This window comes from Crocuta crocuta, unplaced genomic scaffold, assembly GCF_008692635.1.
Source record: "Crocuta crocuta isolate KB4526 unplaced genomic scaffold, BGI_CrCroc_1.0 scaffold312, whole genome shotgun sequence".
NCBI lineage: Eukaryota > Metazoa > Chordata > Mammalia > Carnivora > Hyaenidae > Crocuta > Crocuta crocuta.
Window position 1 is genome coordinate 279,701 of NW_027527378.1, and position 13,228 is coordinate 292,928.

General features: G+C 38.8%; 1 protein-coding gene across 2 annotated transcripts in view; it reads left to right on the forward strand.

Annotated features, from left to right (window-relative positions):
* Positions 1-13,228, forward strand: part of CDKL5 (cyclin dependent kinase like 5) — a 104,177-nt gene that overhangs the window by 20,279 nt on the left and 70,670 nt on the right. For both annotated transcript variants that reach the window (XM_077769779.1, XM_077769846.1), the window contains exon 3: positions 8,571-8,707. In XM_077769779.1, coding sequence (XP_077625905.1) covers positions 8,571-8,707 — 137 coding nt within the window. The remainder of the gene's footprint in view (positions 1-8,570; positions 8,708-13,228) is intronic.

Sequence of the window (13,228 nt, forward strand, 5' to 3'; positions counted from 1 at the left end):
TTTAAAAAAAAAAAAAACTGCCATATTTTTCACAGTCTCTGTTCTGTGCATACCATTTCTTTGCTTCAGTTAAACAGTGTCTTTGTACCTGTGTGATGATGCCTTCAGAGTGGTAATCAATAACATCCATTTTAATGTATTGAGCACTGAGCCAGATGCTGTAAAAGCCCTGAAAGTAAATCAGGTGTGGGTGATTTCAAGAAGCTTAGTAGAATTAAGACCTGTAAATAAAGAGCAGTAAAACAGAGTAGAAAGCAGTTAGTGCCTGAAGGAATTTGTTTAATTTTGAGGCAAGAGACATTGCTTCTAGCTGTGGTATCCTGAGAATGTATGAATAGTGTAGACATTATAGGAAACATTTGATCAGCCCTTATTTCTCTGCACTGACAAAGCATGAATCCCTTCTACCCTCATCTCTGTTAGACCAGTATCAGTTATCATACCTTACAGTCATGCAGCCTTATCACCCATCCGCCTTGCAGATGGACACCTTTGTAAGTATGCCCATATAGACTTCTAGGGGGATACTTTTTTTTTTTTAAACAAATAGTTTATTGTCAAGTTGGTTTCCATATAACACCCAGTGCTCATCCCCACAAGTGCCCTCCTCCATGTCCATCTCCCCCCTCCTAGGGAGATACTTCTAAACATTACTGTGATAGAATCTGAAGACATGCAATTATTCATAATTTTTTAGTTCCAGTTCTATTCTAGGCACACTTTTCTACTGTTTCCAACTCTCCCTGGAAGATCTCATACTCTCTTTCTCTCTTTTCTGTCTTAACCATTTCCCTCCTGCCTGAGTAGAATCTTTTTTTTTTTTTTAACATGGAGGCAAGAGCCTCTTTTTAAAAAACTGTTTGTTTTGAGAGAGAGAGAGAGAGAGAGAGAGAGAGTGAGCGAGCAAGCCGGGAAGGGCAGAGAAAGAGGGAGAGAGAAATCCCAAGCAGGCTTTGCACTGTCAGCACAGAGCCCACGGCTGGGCTTGAACTTAGATACTGTGAGATCTTGACCTGAGCTGAAAACAAGAGTTGGACGCATAACTGACTGAGCTACCCAGGTGCCCCCCTGCCTGAGTAGAATCTTGTTTAATGATATGTGTGTGGTGAACAATCCTTTTGGAATGTGAAGTGTATATGGATAGTTTAGTACAGATGAGAATGTCCATTCAATGCCTGCGTGAATGGCTTAATTCTGAACCATTTTATCCCCTTAAATTTCAATCAGGAAAATTCTAATAAAAATTAGTTTCATCATAATATCCTATTGACATCTAGTTCTCATTAGTCTTTTTTATTAATTACTCTGAAAATATTCTGTTGATATTATATGACTCTTCTAAACCCAATGTTTAAAAATCTTTGTGAAGATCATGAAATAATCCTGTAAAAACATTGTTACACTGAAAAAAGATCTGAACTTGGTCTGATTTGCATATCAGCAAACTATCAAGGGATATTTTATGAGTGTATATTACCTTCTGTTAGCTTTGAAAGATTTTGATAATGTCCTATTTTCTTGTTAAATTCATAAATATATCAACAAATTTGTATAAAATATCTTTGAAACTACATAAGGTTGAACAATATTTTGTTCAAGCTGTCCTTGTTATCCCAGGATAATAGATCACTACCTAAAATGGGAACTAAACTTTAAATAAGAGGTTAGATTGGGACTTTAAGTTGAGAAAATGGAACAAAAATTCTAAAAATAAGTTTACTATATCTTATAGTTAACACAATTTGGACTATAATAGCTATTTCTTAGAAAAAACAATCCAGTGTTAACTTTTTTGAGGGAGGGGCAATTTTTACAGTAAAATTGTAGGCTAGGACAGTGAGTGACTTTCATAATAACGAAAAGAGGCTCATTAAAAAAATATATACAAAAAGTTTTGTCAATTTTCTCTTTTTTGTGTCCCTGTCTTTCTGACTACATCCTTGTCAGTATTTTACTCTCTAGTTGTTAGCTCTTAGAACTCTGTCAATCATTTATCTGTGTCTTTTGTCTGTGATTCTCCTTGAAAGGCTGACATACTGGGTAGGGAATAAAACCTCATGTTAAAAATGAGTACTGTGTGACTGATGATACTTTTATCTGAGATCACTTCATTCGTTAATATTTTTTTGTTTTAATGACTTTTGCTTCTTTATACATCATCATAAATGCAGAGTCTCAGATAATAAATTCTTAATGATACCCTGAATGATAGTATTATGAGTTTGTCTCTTAATGTAAGTTTCCACAGAGAAACATTAACAGTAAACACCTAAGCAAACAGAAGTCTTCAAGGAATTAGTTCTATTCAGAATGTGGGTTTTCTGAGAAGAGAAAAATGACCCCAGACTAAAAAGGTACTAGAGATTATTTAGTTAAAAAATACTTTTTGGACCGTGTATAATGATAAATTTAGCCTAATTCATCTACCCTTCCTATAACTCCAGTTCTGTACAATGAAATTTGATGTTCAAATGATAATCTGTCACTGTTGGACCATCATTCTCATTCACACATATGTACAAGTGTCTGCCATCCTCAGTTTATTAAATAATCCAGGAGCAGTGATTTAGACTAGATAGATTTGAATGAATGAGTTAAAAATGTTGTCTGTTCATCCTTTACTTGAGAAGGTCCTGTGATCTAGGATTTATTTTTGACATATATTTGGATCTTCTGGTGTGACAACATCTTTTGCTTCTTAGGACTTTTCAGTCTCCCTAAAAGTACAGGTGATGGGGTGAGGAGGAATCCTCCCTATTTGTCACTGGGCCTTGATACATGGTAAGGAGGCTGATTGTCAGGAAGCCGTGTAGCAGTCCACAGTTAAGATGGAATTTAGGTTGTATCTCTGCTTTTATATCAACGGCTTGCATTTCATGTCCTGGTGCTTATCTTTTCTGTATATAAATATTTTTTTCTCTTGGAATGGATGTATTCTTTTTAAACATGAGAAACTGTATAATTGGTCATCCATTCTTTCCTCCAGTTTCTTTCTTTCTTTTTTTATTTTTTTATTTTTATTTATTTCTAGGAGAGAGAGAGAGACCGCGCGAGCAGGGGAGGGTCAGAGAGAGGGAGACACAATCTCGGAAACAGGCTCCAGGCTCTGAGCTGGCAGTCAGCACAGAGCCCGACGCGGGGCTCGAACCCACGAACCGCGAGATCATGACCTAAGAGAAAGTCGGACGCTCAACCGACTAAGCCACCCAGGCGCCCCACCTCCAGTTTATTTCATCCTTATTGTTACCCAGACATTAGAAAGCTCTGTCCTGATCTATGGATTGAGGAAACTCTGGTCACATTTTTGTATAATGGTATAAAACAAGAGTTCATAGTCTTTGGTCCTTAAATTCAAGAACCTGATTTCTCTGTAAGAGAGGCTTTGAAACAAACTGTCCCACCTTGGGTTAAATAGAGAATTCAATTAACTAAGCTTGAACATTCCAGCCAGTCATGATTTCACCAGACTTCCTTTTAATGTCCAAAATGGATCTCTTTCAAGCTTCAGGGGTTCTTCTTGGATTTGATGAACATTTGCACCTTTCATAATTTAATACATTTCCATTGTGCTCTACCCAGTCTTTGCTGACTTCATCTTTTTTGGAATATATGATAGCAGCACCACTATTCAACCTCCCTGCCCTGATAACCACCCTCTTGTTGGTATTCCTTCTTCATTCTGGACAGCCCTTATGGTACTCTGATGATTTTGTTCAAGGATGAGTTGGCTTTTCCCCCCTCCCATTGTACCTGTTTAAAGGTCCATTTTTTGGGGGGCTCTTTGGCTACACAAAAATGTCAAGTTTATGATTTCATAAAGTAGGTTACAGCTATTTCTGGGTTTCTTTTCCAAGCCCACAGTTCTTTAAAAATAGAGTTACAATAGAGTTTCTGTTCATCTTTAGATTTTTCTCTTTTTATTACTTACTTTGCATTACTTTTCCTCCTATGATTTTTTTCTTAAAAATTGTTTTTCATTTACTTTAGCGAATCTCCCTTCATGATTCTTAGTGTGTTAACTTGCCTAACTGGCAAACTAAAAGTAGGTTAGTTCTTTGTATTTTTTTCTTTCTTAACGTCCTTCTTCTACCCTGCCATTTAATCATCAGTCAGAAAAATTTATGTAACATTGTTAGACTTGCTGCCTGTACTAAGCTAAACACCCTCAGTGGTAACTGATGGCCAAACCCATCAGCATGCACATAAGTAGGACTTGCATGGACGCACCAGGTCTTAGAGCTGGAAGGACCTTCAGAATCATCTAGTAGAAACCCAATTCCCGTTTATAGCCAAGGAACCCAAGGTCCAAAGCTGTGCATTAGTATGTGATTAACTGGGAAAGATGCAGGCCTCAGCATCTTTGTTTGAGTTTTTCTTACACCCATACCATGCTGCTTTGCCACTCAGCTAAGCAGTAGCAGAGTGTAGACCCGAACCTCGGTGTTGGACTCACTCTAAAGCCTGCTCAATACCTTCCACCATGTTGCCTGTGTCCCTTTGTTCTACTAGTGTGGCATTCCCTTCCCTCACCCCAAGGAAGCTATCCTTTATAGACTTGGGTTCTTCATTTGTAAACTGGAGGAGCCTAGCCTATATAAAGAATCCACAGGATTATTTCAACTGGAAGGCAAGGGTTTTTGTGCTCACTTCAATGGGCTATGCTACCACCTTTAAAAAACTGCCTCACTAAAGAGCTTGGCTACTTTCTGAACCTCTGAGGTGAGAAGCACGTGCAAGTGGAAAGTGTATTCCTTTTCCTCATCATCTGATCATTTCGTGCTGCAATTTCATCAAAGTACAGGGTAAGCCAGGAACCTTAAAAGTACTTAGAAAAACAAAAATGACAGGATATACCAAGTAATGAAGAATGTGCATTTGACTTGTGCTTAGGGAATTAATAACTCCACTTCCTGCCTGTTCCCATTCATTACATTCTTAGTGCCAAAATGTTTACCTCAACTTTGAATATCTACGACAGGCATAAATTAGAGTAAAGCCTTCATTTCCTAAAAAAGACAGGCAGCTCAAATGAAGTGGTTTTGGCCCCACATGCTACGTGGTTTTGTGAACTTCTTTTTCAAGATTCATTTCTCTTTTCTCCCTAGCCATTTTTACATAGAGTCGGTATAGATTTGAATGATGTCTATATAACAAAGCACCAAAATTCAGTGAGATTTAGGCTCATAATCAACGAGATTTTAATGGCAAGAAATAATTGATTATTAGATTTGGAAAAAGCCATGGGATTCTTTAAGGCATGTGTGGACAGGGAGGGTGCCCATTTATTTTGTTATTTTATGAATGAAAAGTTAAGTGGCTTGCCCACATTGTATGTCACCGTGTTGGTTAGTTAACCAGATCCAAACTCTAGCCCTCCCAAATCCTACTCCAGTGTTCCTTCTTCTAAAGCCATTCTACTTCAGCCATTCTGAGGTGGCATTATCTGTTAGCAAAGTGAAATTGCCACAAGTTGCTAATAATTCAAAGGTCCCTTTTTTCAGTTGCTTTTCGGGTGCCAAGCATTCACCAAGCATTTGACTAGAAAAGATATGCCAACTGTATTTACTTTTGACTTAGTGGCAACATTTTTTGTACCCAGCTCCAGCATAGCTTATGGATGTTGTTAATGAACAGTTAAATGTATATGTGTTCGTGACCCTTATTAGTACTTTAAGTATTCTGGAGCCTCCAATTTTTTTTTTTTTATAACATATTGAAGAAGACAACCAGGCATAGAGGTAAATAGGGAAAAAGAAATTCAGTTTGTCTTACTGCCTGAAAAGCTGCCGCCTCAACGTTCTAGAGAGAAGATTGAAAGCACTGTACTCAAACCTGAGAGGGCAAAGTGCCTCTTGTTTGCCGTCACATTGCTGCTTCCCATGTCTTAATGGAATGAGAGCTAGCCACATAGGGGTGGCGATTTCCTCGTGACATCAGTGAAAGCATGTGTGTCAGAAGTGCTTACTGATCCCTTCTTTGTGCCACGTGCAGTCCTAGGTGGTTGAGTGTGTATTGTTGAACAGCAGAGCTTAGACCTATCCTCCTAGAGCTCTTGGTTTAGCAGGGGTGACCACACAGACAGAAAACCAGTAAGCAAAGAAATCTGTACATAAAAATGGTGAGAAGGTCTTCGAAAGAATAGGTTCGGAGCAGTGTGATAAGGAATAATAGGGGTGGAGGCCTGCTTTGGTTTAGTGACCTGGGCGAAGCTTGTGAGGAGTGCTGTTCAAACTAAATCCTAAAGAGGAGCCAGCCCTGTAAGGAGTCTGGGTTGTAGAATGAGAGTTCTAGGGAGAGGGAACAAGTTCAAAGGCCCTAAGTTTGAAAAAATTAAGTTGGGGCTATTTGGAGAACTGAAAGATTAACATGAGGGAGGGGAAGAAAGGATATGAAATGGTGATGGAAAAGCAGACAGGAACCAGGTTGTGAATAATCACTGTATTTGTGTTCAATTATTTCCTTGTTAGAAGATCTTATTTGCTTCGTATTGAGACCTGTGTGGCATTCTGTGTCTTAGAGATAGGTGAACTTTGGTTTGATTATCTCAGTCTCGAAAGTAACCCAGATGGAGTAGCAGAGAAGCAAGTTAGCCTTCCTCATAAGACTAAAGGCTGTTAGCGTTCCCTAGGCTTTAGCAATTCTAAAAGTCACCAAACACCACTTATCTGGCTGAGCCCCAGTTTGCAGAACAGCTGGTCCTCTGGCCTACCACAGTCCTGAAGCCACGTTGAGAAGTCCTCTGATCACCTTCCCCCTACTGCCAGGTGACCCCCATGGTGTCTTTTCCTCTCATAGGGGCCCTGTGAGTCCCTCGTTCCCAGTCGCACCCCCTCCCCCTGATGTGGGCTGCGCTGGCTCACTGCTATGCCACTGTGGGCCTGTCCTACTGCTACTTCTTGCTTTCTGATAGTCAGTATATTTCTGTGTCCTTTCCTAATCTGTGCTCCAGCATTCCCCAACAGTTTTTTGTTTTTTGTTTTTGTTTTTTTTGGGTTTTTTTTTTTGCTGAAGTAGGGAGAATATTTCACTTCTATAACCAATTCCCAAAGGAGTATTGACTTTATGTTCCTGTTTATTACACATACTCTCGTGCTACATACTCTCATGCCCCTGCTTTTATCACAGTCTCTTTATTCTTTAAACTTGGTTTGAATGGGGGCTGGGGGCTGGGAGATAGGCTGGGATAGAAAATAATCTGAGAAGTACTCCTGACACCTAATTTAGAATCTTCTCTCCCCCTTTGTCCCCATTCAGCCTTTTTCCTCTTGTGTGAGGCATTTCTTCTTAGAAGACATTTTAATCTTTCTCATCCTCATCCCCAAACTCCCATTTTCTTCTTCCCTGAACCTGAAGGAGGTTAGATATACCTGAACCTGAGTGTCACAAAACTTGGATTCTCAAGATAGGATTTTGACTCTGACCCCAAACCTTGGGGACAAATATGTTTCGGAATTCATAACTTTCAGGTTTTAGAATGGAAATATGGCATGCTACTTTAGCACCCTGTAATAAGACACTGTTTGCTAAAGCAAACATCTGAATATTCATACTAAGTGGGATAAACCAAGACTGTATGTAGGTGGTCCCATGTCAGTTTAGGTTTTACCTCTGAAGAGATTTGCCATACACTTGGAAAAAGTGTTCAGTTTTTAGATGGATTTTTGAAATTGCAGATAAAAGAATTATGAACCTGTGTTCTTTGTGTGTGCGTACATTCATAATCTGTATATATGTAAACATGGTAGTTAGAATTTCCAGGCTAAATCTAAAGGTATTATAAAAACTCATTTAAAAAAAAGTGTTACTTTCCCTTCTCCCCTGCCAGTTCATCCATTAGAGTTAACGTGACTTCTGTCCTTCTATGCCTGTGGGGGTTATCATGAGTGAAGTTGATCATATGGAAGGCTATATTGGTTCAGCGTAAGTTTCCATCCCAGTACAGCTACACCATCTGGGATGGACAGGTGGACATGCCACAGGAGGACAGCAGGAACCTATAGCAGCTGCTGTTCAGAGAGACCAGACTCTCTTAGAATTCCCTGCAACTTGACTATGAGCTGCATGGTGGGTGCCTGGCATATGACCTCTGCTCACTGAAGTGACACACATGCAGCCAGAGAAATGTGCTTTTAGACCAAAGCTTCAGGCCATAGTTAAAAACGTCAGCTGCTACAGACGCTGCCTAGAGGCTCCTTCGCACACTGATACCATTGATTCCTTTTTACTCTTTTAAACTCCTCCTTTCTCAGTAGGGAGTGTTAGAATTAAAATGACAATATGTTGTATCTGTAAGTCTGTGTTTACACATACCCTTGCAATATGGAGTATAAGAAAACATAAGGAGAAAATTAGGTTCATGCTGGTCAAGTAAGTCTTTTCTTCTCTAAGTGGCTAATTCTTGATCCTTTCAACAAGAAAATGTGATATTTAATCTTTCATCCTTGAACTTCTTATGCAGAAGTACTCAAAGTGGGAAGTAAAATTGGTATGTTTTCAGTGTTCTTAGAATTTCTTCAACAGTGGTTTGAAAGCTTTAATTTTACTCTTATTCACTATTGTTTACATTCTAGAAAATGAAGAAGTCAAGGAAACGACTTTACGAGAGCTTAAAATGCTTCGTACTCTCAAGCAGGAAAACATCGTGGAGCTGAAGGAAGCCTTTCGTCGGAGGGGGAAATTGTATTTGGTGTTTGAATATGTTGAAAAAGTAAGTCACTAATTGATAGTATGGAGTTTGCCTGATTATTTTATTTAGGGTTGTTTCTGATTCTGTTCAAGGAAGTATTATTATCTAGCATGATTTGTCAATGTGCTAATAATCTTAGTACTTTAAAATGAATTTTTTATTCATAATGATTAGAAGCCCTGAAATATATTGAAGGATTTTCTGCATTTTAACTGTACAGACATCATCTTAAATTTCAACAATGTATTGATTTGGCTTCTAAAATCTTAGAGTCTGTGTTCAATAAGTAATTTTTAGATGTACTTTATTTAAATTAAACTTAGGCAAGGCCTCTGAGGGAGAGACCAGTAAATTGACAGTGATGGCACGGGATGACAGAGGTATGTGTAAGGCAGCTGGGAGCAGAAGATGGCTGCCTACATCAGACCTAGGGTGGCGAATGAACGGGCTCATGGAGCAGCCTTTTGTGAAATGTCAGTGTGTTGGCTTTGAGGGAAGAAGACGTGCCAGGAGGCATAAGGTGAGGCTTGAGGAGGTAGATGAGGCCACAGATAACGAATTGGTAGCATGGGAGAAAAGAAGAAAAGCACACACGGTTCAAAGTATATGTATCCTTGCCTTGTTTTTTGTTTGTTTGATTTTTTGATTGGTAACGATCAGTGACAATTTTAATGATATGTGGCCTAGGGGCAAATGTATGCTATAGTAATCAACATGTGGGCCTTTGAATTTCTTTGAGTGTAGCTGCCTTACAGAGGTTGATTATTGTCCAAAACTTAATAAGTACCTTAACAAGAGTAGAATAAACTGGAGCCAGATGGGCCTTTTAGAGGTTTCCTTGATGAATAAATATGTGGCTCCTGATTTCCTGGTAATATCTAAACAACACTAAAAATTATAACTTTTATTACATTTCACTTCTTGAGTACATGTCTTTGTAGGAATCTACATGATAAAATCAGGAATTTCTACATGATAAAATGAGGCTTTCTAAAGAAGATGAAGACTGGAAAGGGTTAAGTTTACCAGGTGCCTTCTATGTCATAAATGACTGTCATAACCACCATCATCATCATCACAAAATAGAAAGCAGTGTTGCCATATGATGGACCAGGAATGTGGCTTTTGAATTCAGCCTTTACAAATTCTTTTTCTTTCTTTTTTTGAGAGAAAGTGTGTGAGTGGGGGAGGGGCAGAGAAAGAGGAGGGACATAGGATCCAAAGAGGGCTCTGCGCAGACAGCAGAGAGCCTGATGCAGGGCTTGAACCCACGGACTATGAGATCGTGACCTGAGCCGAAGGCAGATGCTTAACCAATTGAGCCACCCAGGCACCGCTACAAATTATTTTTCTAATGAAAATAAACATACACAGTAATTTCAATTCAAGCAAAACTTGAAAAGTATTACAAGTTTGTTTGTCATTTTAAAACGCTGTTTTATGGGATGCCTGGGTGGCTCAGTCGGTTAAGCGTCCAACTCTTGCTTTCAGCTCAGGTCGTGATCTCATGGTTTGTGGGTTCGAGTTCCACATCACGATCTGTGCTGACAGCTCAGAGCTTGCTTGTGATTCTCTCTGCCCCTTCCCTGATAGCTCTCCTCTCAAAAATAACTACAGACACTTAAAATAAAAATAAAACACTGTTTTATGTTTCTTTTCCAAAATCTGCTTAAAGGTTTCTTTTTCTATGTCAGTTTAGGTATTTTCCTAAGGCACCTTCCCTATGAAAAAAAATTTTTTTTAATATGTTTTCCATATAACACCCAGCGCTCATCCCAACCAGTGCCCTCCTTTATGCCCATCACCCATTTTCCCGTCTCCCCCACCCTCCCATCAACCCTCAGTTTGTTCTTAGTATTTAAGAGTCTCTTGTGGTTTGCCTGCCTCCCTCTCCTTAACTATTTTTTCCCCTTCCCCTCCCTTATGGTCCTCTGTTAAGTTTTTCCTGTTCCACATATGAGTGAAAACATATGGTATCTGTCTTTCTCTGCCTGACTTATTTCACTTAGCATAATACCCTGGAGTTCCATCCATGTTGCTACAAATGGCCAGATATCATTCTTTCTCATTGCCACGTAGCTTTCCATTGTATAGATAAACCACATCTTCTTGATCCATTCGTAAGTTGATGGACACTTAGGCTCTTTCCATGTTTTAGCTATTGTTGAGAGTGCTGCTGTGAACCTTGGGGTCCATGTGCCCCTGTGCATCAGCACTCCTGTATCCCTTGGATAGATTCCCAGCAGTGCTATTGCTGGGTCATAGGGGAGTTCTATTGTGAATTTTTTGAGGAACCTCCACAGTGTTTTCCAGAGGGTCTATACCAGTTTACGTTCCCACCAGCAGTGTAAGAGGGTGCCTGTTTCTCTTCCCTACCAAAATGAAACTGGTTTGATATTTATAAAAAAATGATTACTATAAAAATCAAATGCTCTTTATTTTTTAGTTGTCAAGAATAATCATGCAGTTTACAGTTTTCAGTGCCAAATAATGAAATTCTGACAGATCTATTTTGGTTTGTCTTTTTTATTTCTGTTCTGTTCATGGTGATGGTTCATGATTAATAACAATTTACTATGAACATATGGGGAAATCACCTCTGTGTACCAGAAGATTTGTCATGTCTGAGATTTCTCTACTTATAAGTGGCAGAGCTGCTACCAGAGCACCTGTCTTGTGTCCCCCAGAACTGGGGTTCTTGCCCTGACACTGATTTTTCAGTGGAAGTTGACCTCCGTCCGCAGCAGCGCCTAACAATTAACAAAGAGTCTCAGAAGGGCAAAAAAATGATGCTCTTAGTGAGTTGTTACAGAGATATAGGATTACAGTGGCTTAAACAAAATGAAAGTTTCCTTCTTCCCCACATACAAATACAAAAGTAGGTGGTACAGGGCTGGTAGGGTAACTTGGCTCCACAGCACTACGAGACCTAGGGTGCTTCTCCCTTTCTACTCTGCCACCTTTCGGATGTGGCCCTTGTTCTCAGGATCAAGATCAGACTCTAGCTATCACATCCCATTGGCCAGAATTTAATTTAATGGCCTCCCTAGCTGCAAGGCAGAGGAGAAATGTACTCTTCATTATGGGCACCTATGTATTGACTTACAAATTGTATTACTGTGGACTAAGGGGAAGAATGGCTATTGAGGGACATTCTTATCTGCCACTGACAGATTTAGAACATGATATGAAATGAGACATACTATTTATTTTCTATATTGCAAAGCCCTCTTATTCTTCATGTGCATTTGGGAGCTCCTATGCATTTGTTAATTGAAAAAGGCAACTCAAGTGGAGAATCATTAAAAGATGATGCATATGGAGACGCCTGGGTTGCTCAGTTGGTTAAGCGTCCACCTTTGGCTCAGGTCATGATCTCAGTGCTTTGTGGGTTCAAGCCCCATGTCGGGCTCTGTGCTGACAGCTCAGAGCCTGGAGCCTGCTTCAGATTCTGTGTCTCCCTCTCTCTCTGCCCCTCCCCCCGCTCATGCTCACTCCCTCTCGCTCGCTCTCTCTGTGTCTCAAAAATAAAAAAACATTAAAAAATTTTCTGTTTTAAAATGATGCATACATACTTAAAACATTTTAACTTAAAATATAGCTGTATATATTCATTTACTACTCAGAGGTAGGGTCAGGGCCTTTCAAGCATTGATCTTCTGATTGGAGCTCTGACGAGTCTTTCTTAAATATATCATACCCATAATGCATCAAATATGATAGCCTGTGACAGCTTCTGTAAACCAAAGCAAAATCTTAAAAACATTATAAAGTAGTCTCAGGGCAGAATCCTTACCACCATCACTGCCTGTCCCTTGCCAGTGTCTTTTAGTTGCTGCACTCTCATACTATTAGACAGCAGTATGTTTAGTGACTGTCTTTTATTAAGTCTTTCTGAAGTATTAAATTTTGTTTTCTTATAAACAGCAACTCTCTTTATTTAAAATATTATTTCATTGGTTTATATGACATTTAATTGTATGAAAAGAAATGCATCTGTTACAAATAGGTATGGGAGCATTATAAAGAACAGATTGTTTGCAGCTTGACTGATGGGACCAAAATTGTGAGGTTGTATTAGAGCAAGCAAGTTTTCTAACTTTTTGGGAGTTTATAGGACTACTATACTGTTAACATTCTTGGAACCCCTAAGAGCTTATAATTTATTTGGGTTTTATATATTAATATTTATCATATTACAAGTAAAAGCTGAAGAATATAAGGTCCATTCATTTAAAAATAGCAATAATAATCCCATTACATATTAACATAACTACATTTGTGTGTCATTCTTCCAAGTAAAAAATGATGTTCTATCAAAATTAAGCAGCAAGTTCAGCTTTAAGACAACCATCGTGCTTTGTTATGCAATAGAAGTGCTTTTCCTCATTTTATCATGTAGATTCCTAAAAAGACATGTACTTAAGAGTTGAAATTTAATACAAGTAATAATTTTTACTGCTTAATCAAAGAAAGACATCCTGTTTTTTTTTTTTTTTTTTATTTTTTTTTTAATGTTTATTTATTTTTGAGAGGGAGGGG